Genomic DNA, 26,506 nt, shown 5'->3' with positions numbered 1-26,506 from the left:
ACCTTTTATTGAATCCAAAACCCGCGAGAATCTGACAACGGGATGATGACGTTTTGCCTCGATTTTTGCCAGCTGCACCATTGTCCCTAGACATTCCTGAGACCTATCATCTGCCGCTGCTAGAGTATCCTGTCACTCACGTCAGTCCCTGTACTCATCATTTGCAGCCTCACTCCAGCTAGTACCAGTACAGGAAGCACTGCCATTCCTCAGCAGTCCTGCAGTCTCTCATTGGTTGTGTAAGCCTCTACTGCTGGAGGTGTAAATCCAGGCGGCCACCTAAGTACCGGTGTGTAAATAAAGCACTAAGGGAACAGCGGGTTGGCTGTTATTGGTAGAAGATCCTCTCCCTGGCTCTAGAGGTCTTACACAACCGTGCGAGTATCGTAACAGATGGCAGACTGGCAGATTTTGAGGCTGCCAGAGTAGCCACTATCTTGTCCAATTCTGCTCCAAATAGAATGTTTACATAAAAAGGCAGGGATTCCAGAGCCTTTTAGGATCCCGCATCTGCTTTCCAGGACCATATCCAAAGGACTCTACAAGCAGCAACCTAAGCTGGCGATACTTTAGAAGCCAGGAGTCCAGCATCTATTGCCACATCTCGCAAATAAGAGGCCACTTCCCATATGTGGGTGATATATGTCAGCTGTTCCCTGGTAGCATCTGGTAGAGTGTCTTCCAATGCCTCCTTCCATACTTCAACAGTCTTGGATACCCAGGCTGCAGCCATAGCCGGCCGGGTAAAAGCTCCAGACAATGAAAAAACTGATTTAAGACAGGTTTCAAGTCTTCTATATGGGAACCTTAAGGGAAGATGCTGACGGTATAGGCAACATAACGCTCCTGACTAAATGCGTCACATGAGCATCCACAGTAGGAGGGTCTTCGCACTTAGTACATTGGGTAGGTGGGAGAGGATACAAAGATGCTAATCTTTTGGCAACATGGAACCGTTTATCAGGAGTACTCCGTGCTTCCCCCATGAGTTCAAAGAGCTGCTTAGACTTAGGAAACTCAGCTTTTACCACCTTCTGGTGTTTAAACACTGGAGCCTTAGGTCTAGGAGCTGGCTCGTCATCCTCTATATTTAGGATTGATTTGACTGCCCTCACCAAAGAAGGGACATCCACTGTTGAAGGATGGTCCTCCTTCCCTGGAGAATTACCCGATGCATCATTTGTCTTCTCCGATGATGCGTCAGAGTCTACTAGCTGGGCGACTGACAAGATGATACCGTCCACTTAGGCACTTTAATGGCTACAGTCTGTTTGACTGCAACATTTGCTCATTTGCTGAAACGCAGTAGCTGATTGAGCCGTACTCTGACTTGCATGGGCATAAACATACATCCAGGAAGGATGTATAGGGAGGCAAACATTGCAGGCTGGAACTGCTGTGGGTACCCTATTATGCGAGGCAGCATGGAAGCAGCCAAAAGGTCCACTAGCTGCGTCATAAGCTGAGACAAGGAGGACACCCAAGATGGCTTCTGTACAGGGGCTGGTAGACTGGACTGGTGAGGTGGTTCTTTATAACAAATAGCACACAAACAATCCTGTATAAAATCCTGAGGGGACAAGCCCAGCAAACACCTTCTCCATGAAACCAGCACCGGGGCCTCAGCCTCCTGTTTACCCTTACCCTTAGACATAATAAATACGTGCAAATGTGACTACCTTCACAAGTATCAATAAATGTGAAATACAATAGAGAGAAAATAAATAAATAAATTCCCCACACACCTGTAGCAAAGGGTTGAGGATAAATAGCAGTGATAGTTATAACTGACAGTACAGAAAATAAAGGCAGTAACACAGAGCAGAGCTAGCATAAGTCACATACAATACACAATAGGCTCTGAATCAACTACTCAAAATACAAGGTTTGGTAGGATTTGAGCCAGGGTTGCCTACCCTCCTGATTTGGGCAGGAGTCTCCCGATAATCGGGTGCAGCTCCTGCCCCCCCGGAAAAGCAGGCAAGCCTCCTGGCGGCCGCCAATCCCCCCCGGCATACTCCTAACCCCCGCTGCGAGGGCAGCTGGTGACGCGATTTGCGTCATTTTGGCCCCGCCCCCGCTACACAATGCCGATAATACAGGCATTGCAAGGCAGGGGGCGGGGCCAAAATGACGCAATCACGTGACCCTGCCCCTGTGACGCCTACCAACGTCAGGCACCCATCCGGACACACCCCCTTTTTCGGACATGCCCCCCCACTGCCCTGCCGATCTGGCTGCTCCTTCCGGTAGGCAGCTATGATTTGAGCACTGTATAACATGGCCTTTGAGGAGAGGTATACAGGGTGACTAGACCCAAAACCTCCTGAGACCAGCAGCTTCTGCAGAGCATTGACAAGTGGTGGCTGGGCATCTCATATACAGAAGAGGGTAGGAAGAGCAACCCAGAAGCGGGAAAACTTTGGATGGATCGCCGTCTGGGCTGGGGTAGGGGCTGCCAGGGAGAGCCTATCTCCCCTATGCTGCATTAACCCCCGCAGTGCAAGGTTCTTTTTCTGCCTCCCAGATTCCCGAACTTGCTCAAGTGCCCTGGAATGGTGCCCACATCTGAAATAAAAACATTCCGCTCAGGCAGGATGGCCCTACTTCCGCATATAATGGCTTACTGTGACGTATATTATGGCTGGCTAAGTGCTGATTATGCCCTCTTCATGGACTGGCCACATTTGCTTTAAAATCAAGCATTTTGAAACCCCTCTGTAGAAATCCTGTGTTGCCACTGTATATGATGTATGATTCCCTCTAATTTATATAAAGCACAAATTATATGCAGTTCAAATTACTATTGTTTTTCATAAGTTAGAACCTATATCTCTTAGGACAGAATGTGCAGATATGGATGTACTTGCAGTGGATATTAGTCACAGTATAGAATTGCTTAGCAACGCAGAGCAGAACTGTAATTCCCACAGAGTGAAAGCCTGATTTTATGCAGACCACGCCAAATGTACAAACTCTTCTGAGGATTCCCCAGGATCATATGCCTTATACTAGAAATGATTATGGGAAATGATTCATCTGACATTGCTACTCACCTGAATTGTGAGATAATCGGCTAGAATCTGAATAGGATGGTAGTCGTCAGACAATCCATTTACTATAGGAATAGCTGCTTCTTTTGCCAGTAGCTCCAGGTCTGACTGGTGATAAACTCGTGCTAGAACAGCATCTGTCATTCCAGACAGCACCCTGACAGCAAGATAACGAAACAAATGTAAGATCAAAAAGCAAATAATTTATTATGTGTTAAATGCAACATTTAGGGGGAGATGTATTATAGCGGCACTTGAGGCGAAGCAGGAAGCGATAATGTCGAGCTGTTTTAACATCTCGGCCAACGGAGTGGGGGAGAGAAAACTCGCCGCCTCTGGTTAGTACATATACCTGCCAAGTAATCCTACCGATACATGATTTTTTTCCATACAATAATATGGTGACGGCCAAATTATTAGATGGTTGCAGATAGTGTAGAGAATAGTGATTTTCTCTTTTCTCTGCTTTCATGTATGTCGATGTTCGATGTAAGGGGCTGATTCAGACCCGCTCGCAAGCGGAGGACGCTCGCAAGCGGGTCGATGGAGCAGAATTGCGCATGCGCACGAGAGAGGGAGCTCCGTCATGCGCATGCGCGAGACCCGAATAACGACGGCCAAGCCGTCGTTATGGGTCTCGCACCAAAGGGGGCGTGCTGTCGATGTTGATTGACAGCACGCCCCCTTTGGTGGGCGTGCCGGGGGCGTGGCTGTCAGATGGAGGCGTTCCCATAGTGATGTTAGTGGGAGTGATTTTGGCTCTGATAGAGCCAAAATCACTCCAGGGCTTGCTGTCACCGAGACCCTACCGCAGGGTCTCGTCGCAAGCCCGATGGTCGCGATGGTCTTGACCATCGCGACCATCATCATGGACGCTCGCTATAGCTGTGGGTGGTAACCCACAGCTATGCGAGCGTCCATGAGGCCGCTCCAAGTTGAGGGAGGAGGGCCCTGATTCAGAGCGAGCGCTCTGGTCAGAGCGTCCGGCTCTGAATCAGGCCCTAAGTGTCAAATAGTGCTGGTTATAGCACATTTGACACTTATCACCACTTTGTACATCGCCCCCTTATTTAAATAATGCACACATATTCCATAGATCTTTACAGAGAATATTTAGTCTTTTACATCAGTCCCAGCCACAGTGGAGCTTACAATCTATGGGCCAGATTCAGAGCCGCTCGTAAGCGGCAGCTCGTTCGCTCCGAGCGATGTTCGCACATCTGCGCATGCGTATGGGTCGTAATGCGCATGCGCCAACCAGTCAGTGTGTTCGCAAAATAGCGAGTGCCTGCTAATTTGAGTGACAGGATGAGGCGTTTGTGGGTGGTAACAGGGGAAGGTGCTTGAAAACGGGGAGTGGAGATCTGAACGCAGGCGTGCCAAGCAGTCAAAACGGGCGTTTTAAGGGTGTGCATAATTAACAAAGCAGCATCATCGGCCACGTCACTTGGTTGTCTCTTAGCCTTAACTGTTCACATGATTGCGGTAGGAAAATCCAACCACAAGCACTGCGAGCAGTTCAGACGCCTTTCGATGTACTCAATTAATCTAATAAATAGCGGAGATGACGTATGATGCGAACGGCCAGGGGGCGTCTTTACAAAATAGCGAGCGCATATTTCGTTCGCTCGCTCAGACATAGAGGCGTCAACAGACCGCAAAGAGCGAGCGCTCTATTAAAATATCCGGCCCTTTTTTCTGAACGAGTCAGCGCAAATAGTGTCTGGCTCTGAATCAGGCCCTATATTCCTTACCACATGTATACACAGACACATACACACTAGGGTTATTTTTTTTTCGTTATAAGCCTATTAACCTACCAGTATGTTTTTGGAGTATAGGAGAAAACCAGAGCACCTGGAGAAAACCACCCAAACATTGCGAGAACTTATAAACTCCACGCAGATGGGCCATGACCAGAAATTTAACTCATGACCTCAGTGCTGTGAGGCAGTAATGTTAACCTCTGCACCAACATGAAATAACTTGCATCTCAATGGCTAATTCCAAAGAGAGTACTTTGTAGCAGCTACAATATTTTGTAGCATAAAAATCATTTTACTTTCTTTAGGCAAGTTTTGTATTTCTGACATCTTTGATACTTTTATCTTCATTAACACAATGAACCTAATAATTAAAAACCATTGGTGATGTTCATAATGTTGTTTGTATTAAATATAATTAGGTCAAAACATATTTGCAAATACAACAGGGTACCTGCGGACTTTAGAATATTCTACAATGCCTGACAGGTATCGTATGGACTATTATTGTTTCGTTTCATTGCTCTGGATAATAGTCACTGTATTCAGTATTATACAGGTAGGTGTCTGCCTGCCTAACCATTCCAATTTACAATGCCATTTTGTGTTACCTTTTCTTCATTTGTTAACACTGCAAGCGTGTTTCAAACCCTAGTTACCGCAACCATTCTGCATGCATGTTGGTGATGTCACAGCTTAGAGACAGATACTGCAATAATTGTAGGTATAGTTTTCTGCCATAATTATTAATGCCATACTGTAATGTCACTGCAGGCAGAGCTTACCCACCAAGACTGCATTATATAAATATCTAATTTTATGGCATTATATGTAAAGCCATAAAACTATTACTAGTATTGCCAGACCTTTCTTCAGAACTTTCTTCTGGAGTATTATTATTAACAATACTATATCACAGGAACAATTATTTAGCTAAAAATAGCTTCAATTCAAATATTATTTAAAGGTAGAATTATCAATTTCATATATAGAACTTCCTCATGAATTCCACAACTACAGTACTCGTACAATTGTAACATTATATGTATTTGACTGTGTGACCTATACATTTATCTCTGTCTAGTCTTATTTAGTGCCGTATTCAATTAGACGCGGAAAGCCGTTTTCCGCGGAAAAGTATCGCGGGTGACTTCATTTCGCCAGGCGGAAAAGTATCGCCATATTCAATTCAAAATAGTTTCGCGTACGCGAAAACGCAATGTAATGTAATAGGCGAAAAAAATTTGCCTATGAATAGGTGGTGAAAACAAGTACAGAATTGCGGTTTTGGGGTGCAAACGTTGGGAAACCACTCGGCACCCTTGGGACAGCCACCAAACCATAACTCCTAATCCTAAAAAAAAAATAAACACCCCAAAAAATTTCTTTGAAAAAGGGGGCGAAAAAGTCCAAAGTCGGGGTACAAACTTAAAAACTAGCAAAATAAGCTTTTGGAGGGAGATGTTTTTTTACTGCAAGTATGGGGGAGGTGTTTTTTTGATTGCAGGTGCTTGCTGAAGGCGCGCTTTTTAAAACTTCACTTTTGCGAACTTTAAATATGCTTGGACCCATTTTCATGTACCCCAAATTTACTGGGACTAGTTATTTTCTCCCAAAAAAATGGCTAAATGCTATTCTTCACCACTTGTGCAAAGGCGCTGATTAGCAGCTATTGAGAGCATTTAAGTACCCTAAATAGCTTCAATAGGGCTATTCGGGGGCATCTATATTGATCCCCAATATTAGTGCATCTTTTGGGGGTGTCAGGCTGATTTCCCCAAATCTGACAGCACTTTTCGCCTGTCTGCGTTTCGCCGGGTCCCGTTTATGCGTCCTTTGGAATTGAATAGGGCAAATAGCGGGGGCACGCCCGATAAGTTTCCGTGTCCAAAACACGCAATGTAGGCAGAAACTAGATGCCTCCATCGGCTGCGAAATTATCGCGGCTAATTGAATACAGCCCTTAGTTGGGCTCATTTGGGCTGAGTTTAGGTTAACAATGACTATAATACAGTACATCAAGATAATGGACTAGGTGGAAATCTGTCAGCCACTAAAAAGTAAAGCCAGTCTTCAGCTTACTGAAGGCTGCAATCAAATTAGAGGTTTGTGGCAACGGTTTGCCTGGTCGACAAACACAAGCAAGTGGCCAAGGCCCTTTTACCATTGTGCAACAATGGGAATATTAGGTGTGATGAAAACCATGAAGATGTGGATGTTTTTCTATAGCCAAAGAAAAATTGTTATCTCAGAGTGTTATAATCAAATACCTTAATAGGATGACCTGGGTGTACTTTCTAAGTATCAACTATTGTGGCTGCAATGTTTGGATTTCCTCTTACGCTATAGACTGGAGCTTCCACTCACTTATTTTTATTGCAATACTGTTGATCTTTTGGGTTTTACTGTTTATTATTATCTGCAATTATGTTTGAATAATATAACTTTTATATGAGCTTGGTATTATATATGTTTGCATGAATATTATATGCAGATATGATAAATATATGGTAGTTGTCTACCTATGACAATGAGGGCTAGAGTACTTAAAAAGTTGCATACCCATATTCTGCCAATTGCATTTGATGCTTAATGGAATTAGGATAATAAGTTTGCTATAAATAAAATACTCTCTATGAGTGTTTCCTTTTGCTTATTCTCCATTGCTACTAAGTAAACATTAAGGCATGTGCTGTTGGTAGTTTTCTTTGTATTTTATTGTTCTAACAATTACAAGATCAGCTCATCATATAAAATGGACTATGTAGGTTGGATTATTAGAAAACTTCTTTCTTCCTTACAAACACACGAATCTGCAGGGGACAGACAACATGAAAGAGACCTTGCTGTGTCCTTCAGGCTTTCATTAACTCCCAAATGTATATCCTGTGTGGTGAGAAAACAAGGATGGCCTCCAAGTAAAGCAAATCCTGTAAGCATAAGAAAAATATATAAGTTTATTTCTAGAACTAGAAATGGAAAGTACAGTACATATACAAATGGTAGTGTTTATATAGACTCATTTTTCTATAAGTTTTATAAGACGGATTTTCAGCAACAAACCAGTGAACACTGGTCTTGTGATATATGGACATTGGGAGAACTGTTCCTTTCTCAATAACATACCTTTCCCTTTCAATGTAAACATATTTTACCCCCTTACTATTACAAAAACTACTGCTTTACTGACGGAACACTGTTTGTGAAAGTACCACTAACTTTTGGTGTCCCAACAAGCTCTACAATGAGGATTGGTGTTCACTCTTCACTAAGTTGTTGAACACCTGAGATCCAACTAGGAAAGTTAGACACTGTAAAATAGGAGCACACAGTGGTAGATTTGTAATATTCCTATAGGGAAAGGGAGTAAGTCCCAGTGGCAAGGAGCAGCATGTGAGAAGTCCTGGAGGCAGGAAAGGGAAGAGGTTAAATAAGTGAGAAGATATGTTGTGGTCATTAGAAGAGTGAAGTGGGTGAGTGTGAAAGGAAATGATCTTAGAGCTATAAGGTATAGAGAATTGGGTGAAGGCTTTATAGATGAGTGTAAGGAGATAAATTGAATTAGTCACACAATGGCATTTAGGATGGACTGGAGTAGCGAGAGGTAGGAGTAGGTAAGGCCAGATAGGAGGATGTTGCAATATTCAAATCAAGGGATGACCAGAGAGTGGATGAAGTTCTTGGTTGCATTCAAGGTAAGAAAGGGCCTGACCCTGAAGATATTACAAAGTTGGAAGTGACATGAATGGGAGGAGTTCAGGTTAGAGAGAGTCAGGGTCAAGTGCTATTTGTTAAGGATGGGAGAGACAAGGGTTTGCTTGAACAAAGATGGGATGGTGCTAATGATAGGCTGAAGAGGTGGACAAGGGAAGATACGGAGCACAGGATACAGGGAGTGCATTGGATCAATGGCACAGGTGTAGATGGAAAGAAAGCCTGAATAAGGGTCATGACATCAACTCCAGAGACAGAAGAAAAAGACAGAGATAGCTAGTTTAATTGGGAGAATGGGGGAAGTTGGAGTGGAAGGAAGGCGGTGGGGTTCTGGGGGCTAGTGGGACGCACTGTCTTGACAGATTAAATTTTGGATGACAAGCTTGTGAAAATACATTATGCAAGGGGAGGAGGGGGGGATTGAAGGAAGCAAAGACACATCAGGAGTTGGACAACTGGGAGGAGTTAAGAATTTTGGAGAGGGAAAGTGCAGTACTACAGGAGGTATGAACTTTTAGCAGAGGAGCTCATATGAGAATGCGATTACCTCCAGTTCCACTATGCAGTTCGAGAACACTTTTGCAGATATCTTGAGCATTTAGAATGCCAGGGACAAGGCATGGATCTGCAAAGGCTATTAGTAGCAGCCAGAGCAATAGAGTACAGAGGTGAGGGTGCTGTTGTAGAGGGAAATGGTATCAACATGGCAGGAGAGGGTAGAATTGTGAGAGTGAAGTGAGTCAATGAGGAGGAGAAAGTCAATTTCCTCAAGGTTATATTTGGAGAAGGCAGTCTTAGGGGGTAGAGGAGGTGAAGGGGTAAGAGAAAGGATAAAGAAAAGGAGATTATTGTCATAGAGAGGGAATTTTCAAAATCAGGGTTATAACATTGGTGTGTAAAAACCATATCAAGGGAGCGGAAGGGGAAGAAGTTCCATTGAAAGACACTTAAAGATGACAAGAAGGATAAAAGTTTAGAGAGAGAGAGAGAGGTCAGTGGGGACATCAATAGGAATATTGAAGTCACTCAAGATGAGGTGGTGAAGGTCAGGAGAAAGAAAGTGGAGGAGCCAGGTGGCAAAGTTATCTAAGAGGCCCAGGTGGGCGATAGATGACTGCAATGTGAGGGTGAATGGGGCGGAAGAGGCCAATGGCGTGATGAGTGTATGATGAGTGTATGAGAAAGCGGGCCTCGGGGCTTTGAACCAAACAAAATCAAGTAATGTAAGTGAAACAATATGATAAACTGACCTATCTTATATAATTAAAGGAAGATAGACAATTTCACAATCAAAATAAACAAACAATGGCTTACCTGTTTCTGTAGAAAGTCTAGTTCTGGTGCTTCTCTTCTCAAATATCATGGCAAGAGATTTTCCTTGCAATAATGGCAGATACTGGAAGGTAATAAAAGCATTATCAGACTTAGGTTTCAGAGTTCAAGCTGTGGTACAATTGTGCCTAAAAATGCAATACACTTGTTCACAGAACATCATTTAAAGACCAGATTACTTTAAAATGTATCCTTTGTGATGATTTTGGACACAATTTATAAAACGAAAAGCCCATGTTTATTTGTTACAACTACAAATACCACAAAGAGCTAAATATATAATATCATTAATAGCATACATGCTTTGTTATATACTACATTTAGGAGCCATATAGATATTTTTGGGAAGCAATAGAGATATTTAAACATATCTATACATATGACCCAGAAAGACAAAGTAAGAGGAACATATATACTCTCTCATCTAATACTTTTCTGGCTTACATGCTATTCAAATACAACACAGTACTTAGTTCACCCTGTCCTGTATAGACTACGGGCCTGATTTAAAGTTGTACGCTATGCTGATGTTTTTTCAGTTGAGAGATTATTGGGCATCTGCGCATGCGGCTGAGTCGCAATGTGCATGCGTCAACATACATTACCATAGTTGTTCGCAGCAAGTATTGACTTGCAGTGTGATTGACAGTCAGGGAGTGTTCTGGGGGTTTGTAACGGGGAGTGTCGGCTAAAAACACAGGCGTGTCATGACCATTTTGGGGACGTGTCACATCCTGCATCTGCGATTCTCTCCCTCTGTCATTCAGGAGTTAATTTTTTTTTTTTTTAAACTTTCATTTATATTACAGCAAGTGGGCCCCTGCCTGCTTGCCAGGACAAAGCTGCTGCTGTCAGTAAGCCAGTCAGCCCTCCCTAGCCACTATATCTCCATGATTCGCCTCCTGCTTTCACTTAAGAGGTCCTTGACTTCATCAGCTACTGTCCAAAGTCATTCCCTACCATCCACGTGGACACAGAGGGGGAATATAATCTTGTGGAGAGCCAAGTGCCCAAAGCATGGCGAGTGCAGCGAGCCTGCACGGGGACAAGTTTCTTCTCTAAGTGGACTTTATGGGCATGGAACTGCACTTCTGCCCTCACTACACATCACTTCCAGGTCTCTAGCGCGAAGGGGAAATAAGTTCAACCATGCAGTGGTCCGGATCCCAGCCAGCCAATACGAGGACGCCACCATCAAAAAAGCTTTCTGAAAAGGCCACCTTCGGAGAGTAAACTGAGGTAAGAGGAGCTGAGCATGGAAGGAAAAGGACTCAGGGGCATGAGGGGAGAGGAAGCTGGCATGAGGGGAGCGGGAGAGGAGGCAGGCATGAGCGGAGAGGAGGCAGGAAAGAAGGGGGAGGAGGCTGGCATGAATGGAGAGGACTCAGAGGAGGCTGGCATGAGGGGAAAGGAGGCAGGCATGAATGGAGAGGAGTCTGGCATGAATGGAGACGATTCGGAGGAGGCTGACATGAGGGGAGAGGACGCGGAGGCATGAGGGGAGAGGAGGCTGGCATGAGGGGAGTAAGAGAGGAGGTAGGCATGACGGGAGAGGAGGCAGGCAAGAGGGGGGAGGAGGCTGGCATGAATGGACAGGACTCGGAGGCTGGCATAAATAGTGAGGAGACTGGCATGAGTGGAGAGGACTCAGGAGGCTGGCATGAGGGGAGAAGAGGTATGAAGCTTGAGGGGAGAGGAGGCATGAAACAGGAGAGGAAAGAATCCTACTGTCCATGCATAGTGCCAGGGAGTAAAGAGGTGCAGGGACGCAGCACATGAGCATGTCAGAGGTCGGACTCTCTAGCTGAGCTTTGCCAGGTCCTAGTAACTGCCGGCTCAGTCCTACCTGTCAGTTGCTGGAGGGAGGCAGTGCAGTAGCGCACTCCTTGCAACAATTGTGTTATCATTAACTAGGGACACAACCCAGATGACACTGCCTTATTTTTTTGTAAAGAAAACATTTTGTCAACAATGCGACCAGACCAGCATTATGCTAGTCTATGAATACACTATACCACTGACAATGGTTTCTATAAAAACAAAGGGGATAATTTAATAATAAGTACTGGGTTTGAATCCCGATAGGATTGCAATGAATTCTCAGCAGATTTACATGCCATGGATTTACTAAGCTGAAAACTGCTGCATAATCACACTTTAGAATAAACAAACAATGTCATCCAATTTTTTCCCATTAGATGTAACTGTATATGAATGATCATATTTACTAAGCCAACACAATTCCACAGCAAAAACTTAAAAAAATGGGTTGCCTCTGCAGGGCCGAAACTACGATATCTGTCACCCGGTGCAAGGTAGCAATTTTGCGCCCCCTCCCTTCCCGTACCTGGATTTTGTCCTTGGCCCTCCATAAGGCAGTGCACTAGTCAAACATCCCTTGTATAGTGACTTACATTATTCCACACACAATAATGCCCATTACACATTATGCCACACACTGTAATGCCTATTACCAAAGTGACACTTACATATTTGCCCGACACCATTTTATGCCCCACAGTAAGAGTTCTAATTACTTTAAAATTACCTGCTTGTTGTTAGGGGTTTTATGCTCATTGCCAGGGGGTTCCATGCTCATTGCCAGGGGGTCTCATGCTTGTTGCTAGGAGGATTCATGCTTGTTGCTATGGGGTTTATGCTCATTGCCAGGGGTTACATGCTCGTTTCCATGGGGTTTATGCTCATTGCCATGGGGTCTATGCTCGTTGCCAGGGGGTTTCACAGGTGAAGATGCAGCTTTCAGCATCTTCTCCTGGCACTTGCACTGGCCTAACAGACACTAGAAGTCCAGTAAGGACCTCTAGCATCTGTCTGCTCCTTGGCAGCAGCCATTTTTGGATGGCCGTTTTCTGACTCTCCAGCCCCCAAAGCAACGTGAGTCATCCCTTTTTCACCCTCTGCATTCCGGCACCCGGTGCACGTGCACCTCTAGCCCCCCCCTAGTTGCGGCCCTGGCCTCTGAGTGTTTCTTTAAATAGCAGCACGGTTTTCTAGGATCCATGCAGTCTTCAAAAATACTAGAAAAAAAAAAAAAATGTTGTGGGATCCCTTTGCAAGACAATAGACAGCATTAGGGCTTTAAACCTAGGCTGGTAGAGAAAAAAATCTTGGGGCCAAAGATCGTGGCCCCAAAATTTACCACTGACCAGCACTTGGCTTTACCAGCCAGGACAGGTGCCTTTATAGCAAGGCAGACACACAGGGCTGCTTCTAAGATGGGAATAAAGCAAAAGAGAACAAGTAACTGTGTGCCTGGACAAAACCATGTTGCACTGTAGGTTGGGAGATGTAAATGTGCAAAGAGATATAGATATGGGAGGGGTGTTTCCAAACTCAAACCTAAAGGCCCCTATACACCTAACGACAGGCTGCACTATCCTGCGATAGGATCGGAAACACAGATCCGCCAGTCGGAAATGGCGAACGGCGGCCATCGATGTTCCGTGATCCGTCGGAGGATCGTTGAAATTCTCTATGTTGAACTTCACAGATCACAATCATATTTTGATCGTGATCGACAAATCAGTGAAATCCAACATGTTGGATTTCACCGATGCAGAGATGCCGGGTTGCAGGATCATGGGCCGGATGTGTGGGCTAAATTACGCTGAATGCAAAAAAATAAATGTTATTTGCACCCCTTGCATGGTTTGTCCAGGTGCACAGTTTACTCGCAACTCAGAATCATGCCTACAATGCTCTGTCAACACAGGTCTGGATTCTCCTGGGAGGGTGTGCACCCTCATCTGAAGAAAGCAGTCCATGCTGACAGCACTAGGGCCATTCTCAGTACCCCCATGCTGTGTCTGTTTTGGGTTAATATAAGAAAAAAATATTTACATTTTCCTGTGCACTAAGTCCCAGAAAATGTCCAATTTAAATGGCTGCCAGGGCATGCTGGCATTTGGAGAACCACACGTGCCAACATGGCCTGCAATTGAGCGCCCACTGGCACCTGCAGTAAAATAAATACAAAAAACCCACCCTACGCCTACCGTCTGGGGCCGGCCCCACTGACATCACAAGTGATGTCAGTGGGAGAGCTTTCGGCTCTGTTAGAGACGAAAGCTCTCTGGGGCTTGCGGCAACGAGACCCTACCACAAGGGTCTCGTCGCAAGCCCGATGGTCGCGATGGTCTTGACCATCGTGACCATCTTCCTGGCCGCTCGCTATAGCTTTGGGTGGTCACCCACAGCTATGCGAGCGGCCTGAAGGCAACTCTAAAAAACAAGAAGGCCGACCCTGATTCAGAGCGTCCGGCTCTGAATCAGGGCCACATTCCAGCATCAGAGAAAATAGAGAGTTGCATTAACATTTGCGGCTTTAGCAAGCATAGTCCAGCATCAGAGAAAATAGAGATTTGCATTAACATTTGCGGCTTTAGCAAGCACAGTCCAGCATCAGAGAAAATAGAGATTTGCATTAACATTTGCGGTTTTAGCAAGCACAGTCCAGCATCAGAGAATTATAGAGATTTGCATTAACATTTGCGGCTTTAGCAAGCACAGTCCAGCATCAGAGAAAATAGAGATTTGCATTAACATTTACGGCTTTAGCAAGTACAGTCCAGCATAAGAATGAAAAATAGGGGTTAAATTCCTAGTGACAGCTATTTCTCCGGGGTCAGGCAGTCTTTCCCCTACTGCAGGATTTCTAAATTCCATTTTAACTACATGGCAGCACCTGCTGCCCAGCTCCTTCCCATCAGGGCACCCTTCACCCTCCGGGGAACCATTTTTATAATCTCCCTACACTACTCTGCCCCCCTTCCTGGGTCTGTCCCAACTCCTCTGAGTGGACAGGGGGCCCCGGTAACACACTGCCCTTGGGCTCCTCTTCCTAGACACCCATGCCACCAATGAAAGAAGGGAAATTTTCCTGCATAAATGGGTTACTGACCACAGGGTATTTTCTTCCCCCCTGGTTGCACATGCTCAGTAAGTTCCAGGGAGAGCAGGTTCAAAGTTCACTGTGCCTGCCTATGGTGCTGTATGAACTTGTGAAAAAAAAAATGACAGGGGTATGCAGGGTATCTATATCCCTTAACCAGCTAAAGGGGTAGCCCCTTAACTATGAGGGTACCACACCTGTGATTCTTTTGATCATATCAACCTGTTGACTCTCGACCATCTGGTGTCAACCTACTCATTGTCGATTATCCATCTGGATACCTAATCTGGGCAGATGGGGGTAAGGTAGGTTGGGAGGATGTAATGTATCTGGGGGAGCCTATATTATATTATCTTGGGGGTGGGGTGCATTGGGGGATGTAGTAATGTATCTGTGGTCTATACTAATATCTGGTAAGAGAAGTGGGTTGGTGGTGTAGCAATGTTATTTTAATTTGGAGTGGTTGTGTAGTAACATTTTGGGGAAAGCAGAAATTAATTAATTGAATATATCTTAAACTCTGCAAAATTTCACATTGCCTCCCACTGGAAATCACCCCTGTCTATCTCAGCCACCATCAATGCTATATGGACCACATATCGCATGGAGAGAATATCTTCGATTTTGCATGATACCTATAGCATTATTTAAATATATTATTAATGAAATTGCACCGGTGGTGTGCGTTGGCTGGCACCCTTCTCTTTCCCTCTTCATTCCCTTTCTTTCCTCCCCCCTCTTCCTTATATCATACTTATTGCTGATTTAACTTTAATAATTCATCTGTGAATACTGTAACCTAAAGAGTGATCATCTAGCATTCACTTCCTTATTGTTAGGTGTCTTTTCAAAGGTCTATTTATATCTGTTCTGTTATTTGTAATTTCTAATGTTATCTATATATGGAAATGTTTGCTATGTTCTGTAATTCTTTGAAAAAATTCAATAAAAAAAAATAAAAAACATTTTGGGGGATGGGTTTATATCATTGTTAGATGTTGTATACCATGTTCTGTTGGGACATTCTGTAGTTATTTGTGTGTGTGCTTGTGTGTGTGTGTGTGTATAGGGTCACCTCAGTCTGCCCCCTGCGCTCCGCCCGCAAACCTCCCCACCCCATGTGCAATACACCTTGCATGGGGAAGCCTATTTAACCACTGTTATTGCAGTTCTTGTACCATCACTATATCTAAAAATCATGTGTATAAAATGCTTTTAAAAAAAAAAAAAAATCTTGAAAGGTTTTTAAAATATTTTCTATTTCTTTTTTTCTAGTTTTATAATCTATTGTTTTTATTTTGTATTTATTTCCTATTTTGTGTGTGTATACAGTATATGTGTATCGCTCCATGCTGCACCTCTGTGTCCATCAGGAGGTGGGGCACCCCTGCTTGTTTCATTTGTAGTGGGCCCGACAAGTATATGGATGCCACTGTAACTCACCAGCGCCACATGTACCATAATTTCAAATCCTCTGCTATCTGGCTCAAGCCAGACAATAAATGTTTATGTATGCAAGCATGGGCATATCTAGGAGTTTTGGCGAAAGGGGAAGTTGAAAAATGCCCCCCCCCTTCCTTTGTGATTTGGGCCTTTTGCCCAGGGTCACTTACACACTAACAGCCTCATGAGCACAGGCCTAATGCCTGCCTATCAGTGCCACAGGCCTAGGGCTTGATTACCCTCACGGGCCTAGTGCCAGACAACCTGGTGGTCTAGGAAGGGGTTAATGATGGGAAGGTCTCATAGAGGGCCTACCTGTCTAGTGGGAGTGGGGAGCATTGTTAGCTCTTTTACTTTCCCACCACTGCAGCACTCTCTGGTCCTCAGCCGCATTCTTCTGCCAATGGCCCATCCTGGCCAGCGGCACCGCCACCTGAGCTCTTCTCTCTTGAGCCCGACCTCTTCTGACTTTTTCCACAACCGCTGGAGCTCTTCGTGTGACGTCCTTTGCTCCCCGCCACCAATCTGGCTTTTCTGCCCAGCGGTATCTAATGTCAGGCGGAGATAGCCATGACATGGCGAGCCATGATTGGCTCGCAGCCGGCGCTAAATTAAAATTGCCACAGCTCTTCAATGCCCATTGGCGCTAAATGTCACCCACTGCTGCTCCTTGACCAGTGCTGGGAACAGACACACTGTCCTAGCACCGGCCACTGATGTGTCCCATCTCACTGGACTGCAAGACCTTCTAGGCTGGGATCAAACACTTGATTCCAGCGCTGGCCGCTACAGTGTGGAGCACATCTCCACACTGTACATTGCCCTGGCCGGGCACTCCCCCCTCTGCCGGGCCTGTCATGGAGCCCAGGGGAAGGTGCCCCACACACTCCCCCTCGTTATGCCACAAGGTAAGTGACAAGATGGCGCTGCACATGCACAGAAAACCAAATGCCGCCCATCTCGGTAAAGGAAGATGCTTCCCTAAAGGAGCATCATCGAGGCCGAGCAGTAGCGCAAGCCATATTTCAGCAACAATAACTACTTATACAGCTGCTTCAAATCAGAGAAAAAAATATCATTTTTCTGGATACCTACTTTTGTAATCCTTACTTGGGAGAATTCTAGAGCAAGCAGAGCTGAGGAGTTTAAGCTTCATTTGTATAATATACAATTAACCAGCTTTGTTTTATTAAATTACTAACATCCGATATTTATCAACTCTAAAATAAATTGTGTTTCACAAAGAATAATTAGTGGTTTCCTATGTGGCAGCACAGATTGTAAAAATGTAACACATTCAGTTTTCATTTCTCACCTCTCCCTTTTGTTTTATTCTATGTTTCAGATCAGCTGCCACCCACAGAAGATATTTTATTTCCTCTGAACTGTAGTTCTTCAGGGTTAAAAGATCACGTCCTTTCAACTGTGCATGATTCTGAGAAGATCTGTAGATAAATACAAATAAATGTTTAGAAAAGTAGCATTTATATTTCACCTAACCCTTCCACAGGTATTCACAGGGGATATTTATCCACTTTGTGCAGCTTATCCCATATTTCTGAAGCCTAATGTAATCTTGCTCCAGCTCCTGCCTGTTGCTATTCAATTCAGATTCCCATTCCCAGCTTTTTTTCCTTGCTGCAAACTGCAGTAGCTGTTCCTTTTATTTTTTGCTTCTCTCAGTAAATTTTAAGCTCTCGCTATTCTATAAGAGACTGCTCCTAACCTCTCTGTGCTTCTCTCTCATTCTTCTATAAGAGACTGCTCCTAACCTCTCTGTGCTTCTCTCTCATTCTTCTATAAGAGACTGCTCCTAACTTTTCTGTGCTTCTCTCTACTCCTCTACTATAAGAGACTGCTCTCTGTGCTTCTCTCTTACTCCTAACCAGTTGCATAACTAGGGAATTTGGAGCCAAGGGCAAATTAAAAAGTGGAGCCCCTCCCCCACCTATGCCTTCGGCACGCCCGGCAAAAAAATGGGCGTGGTCACAAGGGCCTGTGTCACTTAAAAATGGGGCGTGTCAACATGTCACATGACACACACCCTTTTCTCGTCACTCTGAACATTCCTTTCCATATGCACCTTAACCTCAGTAGTGCCCCTTATACAGCACCCCCAGTATTCAATGTCCCGGGTAGTGGTCCCTCTTATGCAGGCCCCTAGTGGTGCCCCTTATACAGTACCCCCCAGTAGTGGTCCCCCTAATGCAGCCCCCCATTAGTTCCCCTTATAAAGTGCCCCCAGTAGTGGTACCCCTTATGCAACCCCCCATTAGTTCCCCTTATACAGTTCCCCCAGTAGTGGTCCCCGTTATGCAGTGTCCCTTATATAGTGCCTCCAGTAGTACTCCCCGCCATGCAGTGCCCCCAGTAGTGGTACCCCTTATGCAGTGCCCTTTATACAGTGCCCCCAGTAGTAGCCCCCCTATGCAGTGCCCCCAGTAGTGGTCCCCCTTATGCAGGCCCCCAGTAGTGATCCCCCCTATCCAGTACCCCTTCTACAATGCCCCCTCTAGTGGTCCTCTCTATGTAGTGCCACCAGTAGTGGTCCTCCCAGTGCAGTGCCCCTAGTAGTAAGCCCCTTATAGTAGTAGTCCTGCCCCAGTAGTAGTCCCCAGTAGAGGTCCCCCCTCCTGATGCAGAGCCCCCAGTAGTAGCCCTCCCCCAGTAGTGCCCCCAGTAGAGGCCCCCCTCCCGATGCAGTGCCCCCAGTAGTAGTCCCCCCCTCCCTCCAATGCAGTGCAGACAAATACAAGTAAAAAAGAGAAAAAAAAAACTTAAATGAATCCCCGCTCCGGCTCGGAATGAGATTTGTGTACGATGACGTCATCATCCAGTGTCCGTCATTCCCTACCATCCAAGTGGGCACAGAGGCGGAATATATTCCTGTGGCGAGTGAAGAGAGCCACTGTGCCCACAGCGTGTCGATCGAAGCGAGCCCGCAAGGGGCCAAATTTCTTATTTTCCTGTCAAGTGTGGGCAAAAACATCCACTTCCGCCCTCACTCACGTCACTTCCAGGTACAGCTACTGAAGGGGTTTTATACTCTTCCCTCCAGCTCCGGCTACTGCCCGTGCCACTGTCCGCACATCAGTCCTGCCAGGCTGGCGTGCTCTGCATTATGGGAGAGACGTCATGAAGTCTCTCCCATTACCCACTGCAGGAGCTGGAAGGCGGAGCTCATGAGTGAGCTCCAGCCCGGCTCTTGCAGTGGGCGCAACAGCCAATGAGAGTCTGTCTGACTGTCTTTGGCTGATTTTTAACACACACATCGCCGCTGTGCTGGCAGCGATGTGTGTGTAAAAATGCACCAGCCTGAGCCCGCCTCCCACCCTCCGCCTGGCGTTATTGGGTAAGCGTTCAGGGGGAGGGAAGGGGATCGGCTATGTAGCACAGGACAGCGCTGGGCACAGGGAAGCCTAGCGCCGATCCTGTGTACATGTGTAGTGCTGACCGCACTCACTGCGGTCAGCACTACACTGGTTAACTAGGACGGCGCCCAGGGCACACGCCCTGCTCGAACCCCCTTAGTTACAGCACTGGTCCTAACCTCTCTGTGTTTCTCTCTACTCCTCTTCTATAAGAGACTGCTCCTAACCTCTCTGTGCTTCTCTCTACTCCTCTTCTATAAGAGACTGCTCCTAACCTCTCTGTTTCTCTCTACTCCTCTTCTATAAGAGACTGCTCCTAACCTCTCTGTGCTTCTCTCTACTCCTCTTCTATAAGAGACTGCTCCTAACCTCTCTTTGCTTCTCTCTAACTCTTCCATAAGACACTGCTCCTAACCTCTCTGTGCTTCTCTCTACTCTTCTATAAGAGACTGCTCCTAACCTCTCTGTGCTTCTCTCTACTCTTCTATAAGAGACTGCTCCTAACCTCTCTTTGCTTCTCTCTAACTCTTCCATAAGACACTGCTCCTAACCTCTCTGTGCTTCTCTCTACTCTTCTATAAGAGACTGCTCCTAACCTCTCTGTGCTTCTCTCTATTCCTCTTCTATAAAACACTGCTCCTAACCTCTCTGTGCTTCTCTCTACTCCTCTTCTATAAAAGACTGCTCCTAACCTCTCTGTGCTTATCTCTACTCTTCTATAAGAGACTGCTCCTAACCTCTCTGTGCTTCTCTCTACTCCTCTTCTATAAAAGACTGCTCCTAACCTCTCTGTGCTTCTCTATACTCCTCTTCTATAAGAGACTGCTCCTAACCTCTCTGTGCTTCTCTCTACTCCTCTTCTATAAGAGACTGCTCCTAACCTCTCTGTGCTTCTCTCTACTCCTCTTCTATAAGAGACTGCTCCTAACCTCTCTTTGCTTCTCTCTAACTCTTCCATAAGACACTGCTCCTAACCTCTCTGTGCTTCTCTCTACTCTTCTATAAGAGACTGCTCCTAACCTCTCTGTGCTTCTCTCTACTCTTCTATAAGAGACTGCTCCTAACCTCTCTGTGCTTCTCTCTACTCCTCTTCTATAAGACACTGCTCCTAACCTCTCTGTGCTTCTCTCTACTCTTCCATAAGAGACTGCTCCTAACCTCTCTGTGCTTCTCTCTACTCCTCTTCTATAAGAGACTGCTCCTAACCTCTCTTTGCTTCTCTCTAACTCTTCCATAAGACACTGCTCCTAACCTCTCTGTGCTTCTCTCTACTCTTCCATAAGAGACTGCTCCTAACCTCTCTGTGCTTCCCTCTACTCCTCTTCTATAAGAGACTGCTCCTAACCTCTCTTTGCTTCTCTCTAACTCTTCCATAAGACACTGCTCCTAACCTCTCTGTGCTTCTCTCTACTCTTCTATAAGAGACTGCTCCTAACCTCTCTGTGCTTCTCTCTATTCCTCTTCTATAAAACACTGCTCCTAACCTCTCTGTGCTTCTCTCTACTCCTCTTCTATAAAAGACTGCTCCTAACCTCTCTGTGCTTATCTCTACTCTTCTATAAGAGACTGCTCCTAACCTCTCTGTGCTTCTCTCTACTCCTCTTCTATAAAAGACTGCTCCCAACCTCTCTGTGCTTCTCTATACTCCTCTTCTATAAGAGACTGCTCCTAACCTCTCTGTGCTTCTCTCTACTCCTCTTCTATAAGAGACTGCTCCTAACCTCTCTGTGCTTCTCTCTACTCCTCTTCTATAAGAGACTGCTCCTAACCTCTCTGTGCTTCTCTATACTCCTCTTCTATAAGAGACTGCTCCTAACCTCTCTGTGCTTCTCTCTACTCCTCTTCTATAAAAGACTGCTCCTAACCTCTATGTGCTTCTCTATACTCCTCTTCTATAAGAGACTGCTCCTAACCTCTCTGTGCTTCTCTATACTCCTCTTCTATAAGAGACTGCTCCTAACCTCTCTGTGCTTCTCTCTACTCCTCTTCTATAAAAGACTGCTCCTAACCTCTATGTGCTTCTCTATACTCCTCTTCTATAAGAGACTGCTCCTAACCTCTCTGTGCCTTCCTGTTACTAATTCATCTGTATTTTGTTTCTCATTACCTGCTCAGCTATTGCATTCTCCCTGGTTCTGAATCCTCAATCACAAGCACTGCATGTATAATAAGACACTCCAGCTTAAGCCTTTCAGAGCCACTGTCCCTGCAAGTGATCGTTAATACATTTGAGAGAACAGTAATTTCATATTGCCACAATAAGTAGTGATATTACATTTTAATTATCAGGACTAGAACCTGATAATAAATATGCAGCTAGGAGGCATATGTATTAAACAATATTTGTGGGATATCCCTCAAAAACATCCGTTTCCGGTGTACCCCGCAAATATTAAGCATCTCCTGGTTGTACCAATGAGGGACAGCAGCAGATATCTCCAATCTCTGCCGCAGTCCCCCCATTTCCGACAGCAGAAGCAGCCCCCACAGTTTCCTGTGGGGGCTGCTATGCAGATAGATGTACATTCCATAGCTTGGCTGTGGCAGCTAACGTCATCTTCAGATGGCATTAGCTGCTGTAGTCTACAGGCTACACTCCACACAAATTACCTGAAGATGGATCTGTAGGAACCCTCCCTGGCAATGGCTGCTGCACCTGCGCAGTAGCGCCACAGGGATCCCAGAAGAGAAGTGAAGTGACTGCTAATGCGACCACTTCACTTCTGACACATCACTTCTTTCGGCCCTCCTGTCCCTGCATGTGTATATTGTAACATTTAGGCTAAACCTAATTTCTTATTAATGCGAATAGTGGTGATAAGAAATTACATTTATTGGATCTAAAACCTGATAATTGACAAATATGTCCCTAGTTCTTTATTTCTGTTTATAATTTCACCAATATTGGACTATTATCTTCCTTTGCAAATCAACACTTGCATTATAAACTTCTTTCACTTCTCGTTGAACAAACTACCAACTAGGCTGTATACTACACCCCCAGAGGAAGGCCTAAGGGCTGAAACGCGTTGGGGCCACATACTGAACACTTGTGCCTAACACTGTAGGGTTATCTTCTATCCACTGATCATGTGACCACACCTGACACTAGAGCGCGCTCTATCTGGAAGTCAGAGAAGCCAGACACACAGCACTGCAACCATCAGGAGACCACCTGATAGCTGCCAACCCCGAGGAGAGGAAGGTGCAGCCACCACGCGGCATACCCCTGCCGGGAACAACGCCAACCCTGCTGCACCGACCACGGACCCACGTTTCAGGTAGACGCCCAGCAGACCACCAGGACCAGGTGAGCCTGGCGAGAAGCCCGAACTACTTCAACCAGCCAGCAAGCAGAAGTCCCCACATACCAGGTACTCTGCACTTATGACCCACATCACCAAGTGCCAGCATCCACTGTAAAGACTTGTTTTTTGAACAGGAAGCCACCAAGAAGGACTTACACGGGTTGGGACGCCACCTGTCACTTCTTATCAGTGTCTGAACTCTTTCATACCACTATTTTTTAGATTGTACTGTATTCCCACTGTGTGTAACCATCCATAGTGTTTGTGCTGTTAAAACCACATCGCAGCATACCATTGTGTATATTGTGAAGCTGATTTACATTTATGTTTATGTTTATATACCCTATTAAACATTTGTCAAATCGCTCAGTGGAGCTCAATTTATATAGTACCTCATTCAACTTATGGTAAGAATATATCCATACACCACCAGGGGTTGAATATGCATTAACCACTAGACACCATTACTACACCACAAGGGGAAGCGCAATAGATTCCTCTTATGTAAGTGCTGCATACCCCGGCCACTAAACTCCAGTGCTCAGGAATACCAAACTTTTGTCTATGTGGTATATAAGAAATGTGAGCCTTATAACGTACAATAAAGGGTGCTCCACCTGTACAACAAACTAAAATGTCTAATGACAGGATATGGAAGAGACAGTTTTTAGTAGTAGCGGGCTTCTACAAAGTATGATAAGCCTCTCTAGAATAAAAGTGTCAAAATGGGATAAATCATGTAATAGCCTGTGAGTTGCAGGCAACTGCAAGAATTTGGTGATTTAGCCTCTAGATTTAAAGCGACAATAAATTAAATGGTTTTGCCTTTTCTTGACACTTTAAATCTAGCAGCTTAGTGGCAGAAATCTCTTGGCTGTCTGGACTCGCAGGCTATTACATTTCCCCTTAAAGTCTTAAGGGGGGCATCCACTACACGATTTTAGCAGGTGATTGAACGATAACGACGTCGTTATCGTTCAATCATTTAAAAATCATTTATAAATCGTACAGTGTTTGGTCGTTAACGATCAACTATGCGCGCTCCCGCTGGTCGTTTGATCGTCTCGTCAGTCGACTGAACATGCAGGTCAAGTTCACTTGATCTATTAAAGATAGTTTGCAAATTCGTTCAGACTGAAAGATAAAATTTCAGGGTAAAAAATCAAGGGAAAATCGTTTAGAGATTGAATAGGGAGTAGATCGTCTAGTGGATGTGCCCCTTTATGGTTGGGTTTTTAGATAGATTTGGCCGTTTGTACATATCAAGGAACCATTAGTATATATGGACAATGACTTGATCATGTGTAATTATCATTCTACCACATTTACCATCCATCCCAGCAAACATGATTAATCCTTGCCTTTTTATACAAATACACACTTTGGGGGATATGTATCAAGCCTTTGAGAGAGATAAAGTGGCGAGAGAGTAACAACGAATCAGCTCCTAACTGTCAATTTGCAGGCTGTGCTAGAAAGATGATGGCCCTCATTCAGAGCCGTACAGCAGAGCGCACGCTCTGAATGAGGGCCGCCCTCCATGAAAATGGAGCGTCCTCCTGGACGCTCGTATAGCTGTGGGTCACCACCCACAGCCTATACGAGCGTGCATTTTGATGGCCGCGATGGTCGTGACCATCGCGACCATCGAAACTGCGAGCCGGAGCCTGCGGTTGAGGTTTTCAACCGCAAGCTCCGGAGTGATTTTGGCTCTATCAGAGCCAAAATCACTCCCACTGACATCACTAGTGATGTCAGTGGGCCGGCTTCTGACGGGAGGCGTTCCCATGGGAACGCCTCCGTCAGGGAGGCATACCCCCGGCACGCCCACCAAAGGGGGCGTGCTGTCAATCAACATCGACAGCACGCCCCCTTTGATCAGACACAACGAGCGAAGGACTTTCCTTCGCTCGTCGCGTCTGGCGCATGCGCACGACGGAGCTCCCTCCGTCGTGCGCATGCTCAGTGCATAACATCGACCCACTTGCGAGCGGACAGCCGCTCGCGAGTGGGTCTGAATCAGGCCCGATAGAAGCTAATTTGTTGGTAAACTGTCTCTCTCCAATGATTGATATATCTCCCCTTTGAATTGTAGACAATTACATATAGACACATTTAGTGACACTTCAATTAATGGCTAGATAAGTTTTGTATAAAAAAAAATACTTCAGGACTAAAACAGTAGATTTAGCACTTTCTTTCATATCTATTCACTTCTGTTACTTTGCAGACTCAAAAGTGTACAGATGATTCTGAAGTCACTTCTAATTCAGCCATGCACCTGTACAGTTAAATGTTTTGCAATACTGGCTGGTCTGAAAGGTCAGGCTGGAGATAATATGCTTTGGATACAAATACCACTCACTGTTACAATTCCATCTGACCTTAACTTTAAGGATGAGTCAACACTGGTAAGGAAATTAGATTATGGACGTTTAAATACCCCACACACATAAAACAGTAATAGAATCACTTACTAAATCATTACTGAATGAGGTGCACATATACAGCTAAATTAGCAGCATGTACCAAGCACTAAGCTGGACATACTGTACACTTTAAAGCTGGGCATACACTATACAATTTTCTGTCAGATATCTGTCCAATCTGGCTGGTTGGAATGAAAACCTGGTAATGTATGGCAAATGACAATCTACCAATTGCTTCCAAACGCCAGGAAATTTGCAAAAATGGTCGTTCAGACAAATTGGTTAAATTAAACAGATTTAAATTATTAGTCTGAATGGCCATTTTTGTCCTTTTTGCAGTGTTTGGGAGCAAATGGTCGATTGTCATTTGCTCTCATACATTATCAAATTTGTTTTCCAATCAGCGAACTAGTTGGATGGTTGGATAGATATTCTAAAGGTGTATGGCCATCTTAAGTTGCTGGCTCTATGTCTAAATTGGTCATAACTGTGTGGTCATATCATACCGCGGTGCACAATTAGTGCTGCTAGTTAATGATATTGAGTTGAAAAACCATATGTATTCCAATAACACACACAATCACCTTAATCTAGTGCCTGACTGCATTCTCCACAGGTGTCCCTTGATTTGGCATAATAATATTGTAACTTACCGAAAATAGCGGACACTGCTCTTGCTATGTATTAAAGAAGCCGCGTTAAGCATGTTTCGCAGATGGTATAGCATTTCTTGGTACTTGCAGGATTATAATGTAAAATGAGAAGAGTATGTAGAGTAATGAGGGAGCTCCACTGATCTGCTCAGAATGAACTAAAACTCTACAGGGTTATTAGTACAGTTATGAGACCCTGCAGTGATTTCCCAATTGATCAAAGTGCCAGCTCACTGCAGGACATGTGAGAAACAAATCTGCCTAAACAATCACTTCTGCCTTGTGTAATATTTACCTTTTTTTCTTTGAAAAGCTAGAGATAAATGATTTATCAGTTAAATGCAAACCTCAGTTTTAGTTTATTACGAATTTAAATAATATTGTTCAGAAGTTATTAGTGTAAAAATCTATTTTTTTGTGTCCCCTATAAGACAGATCAACAATTTTGAGTGACATTTGGGACCAGATGCCTTCTAAAAGGGGGATTATTTTGGGTGGTTATGAAACCGCAACACATCACCAGTGATG

The 26,506-nt window shown here is 44.8% G+C and overlaps 1 protein-coding gene across 1 annotated transcript in view; it reads right to left on the bottom strand.

Moving 5' to 3' along the window:
• OTC (ornithine transcarbamylase) overlaps nt 1–26,092 on the bottom strand; it is a 52,920-nt gene extending 26,828 nt beyond the window's left edge. Inside the window, exons 1-5 of the mRNA XM_088451551.1 lie at nt 25,979–26,092; nt 17,533–17,662; nt 9,845–9,926; nt 7,659–7,746; nt 3,057–3,210 (exon numbers count right to left, since the gene is read on the bottom strand). Coding sequence (XP_088307677.1) covers nt 3,057–3,210; nt 7,659–7,746; nt 9,845–9,926; nt 17,533–17,662; nt 25,979–26,052 — 528 coding nt within the window. The 5' untranslated portion in view covers nt 26,053–26,092. The remainder of the gene's footprint in view (nt 1–3,056; nt 3,211–7,658; nt 7,747–9,844; nt 9,927–17,532; nt 17,663–25,978) is intronic.
• Between the last annotated feature and the right edge of the window lie 414 nt (nt 26,093–26,506).

This window comes from Taudactylus pleione, unplaced genomic scaffold (assembly GCF_031769625.1).
Source record: "Taudactylus pleione unplaced genomic scaffold, aTauple2 ptg000026l, whole genome shotgun sequence".
Lineage (NCBI taxonomy): Eukaryota > Metazoa > Chordata > Amphibia > Anura > Myobatrachidae > Taudactylus > Taudactylus pleione.
This window is presented reverse-complemented; position numbering and strand designations above follow the sequence as displayed.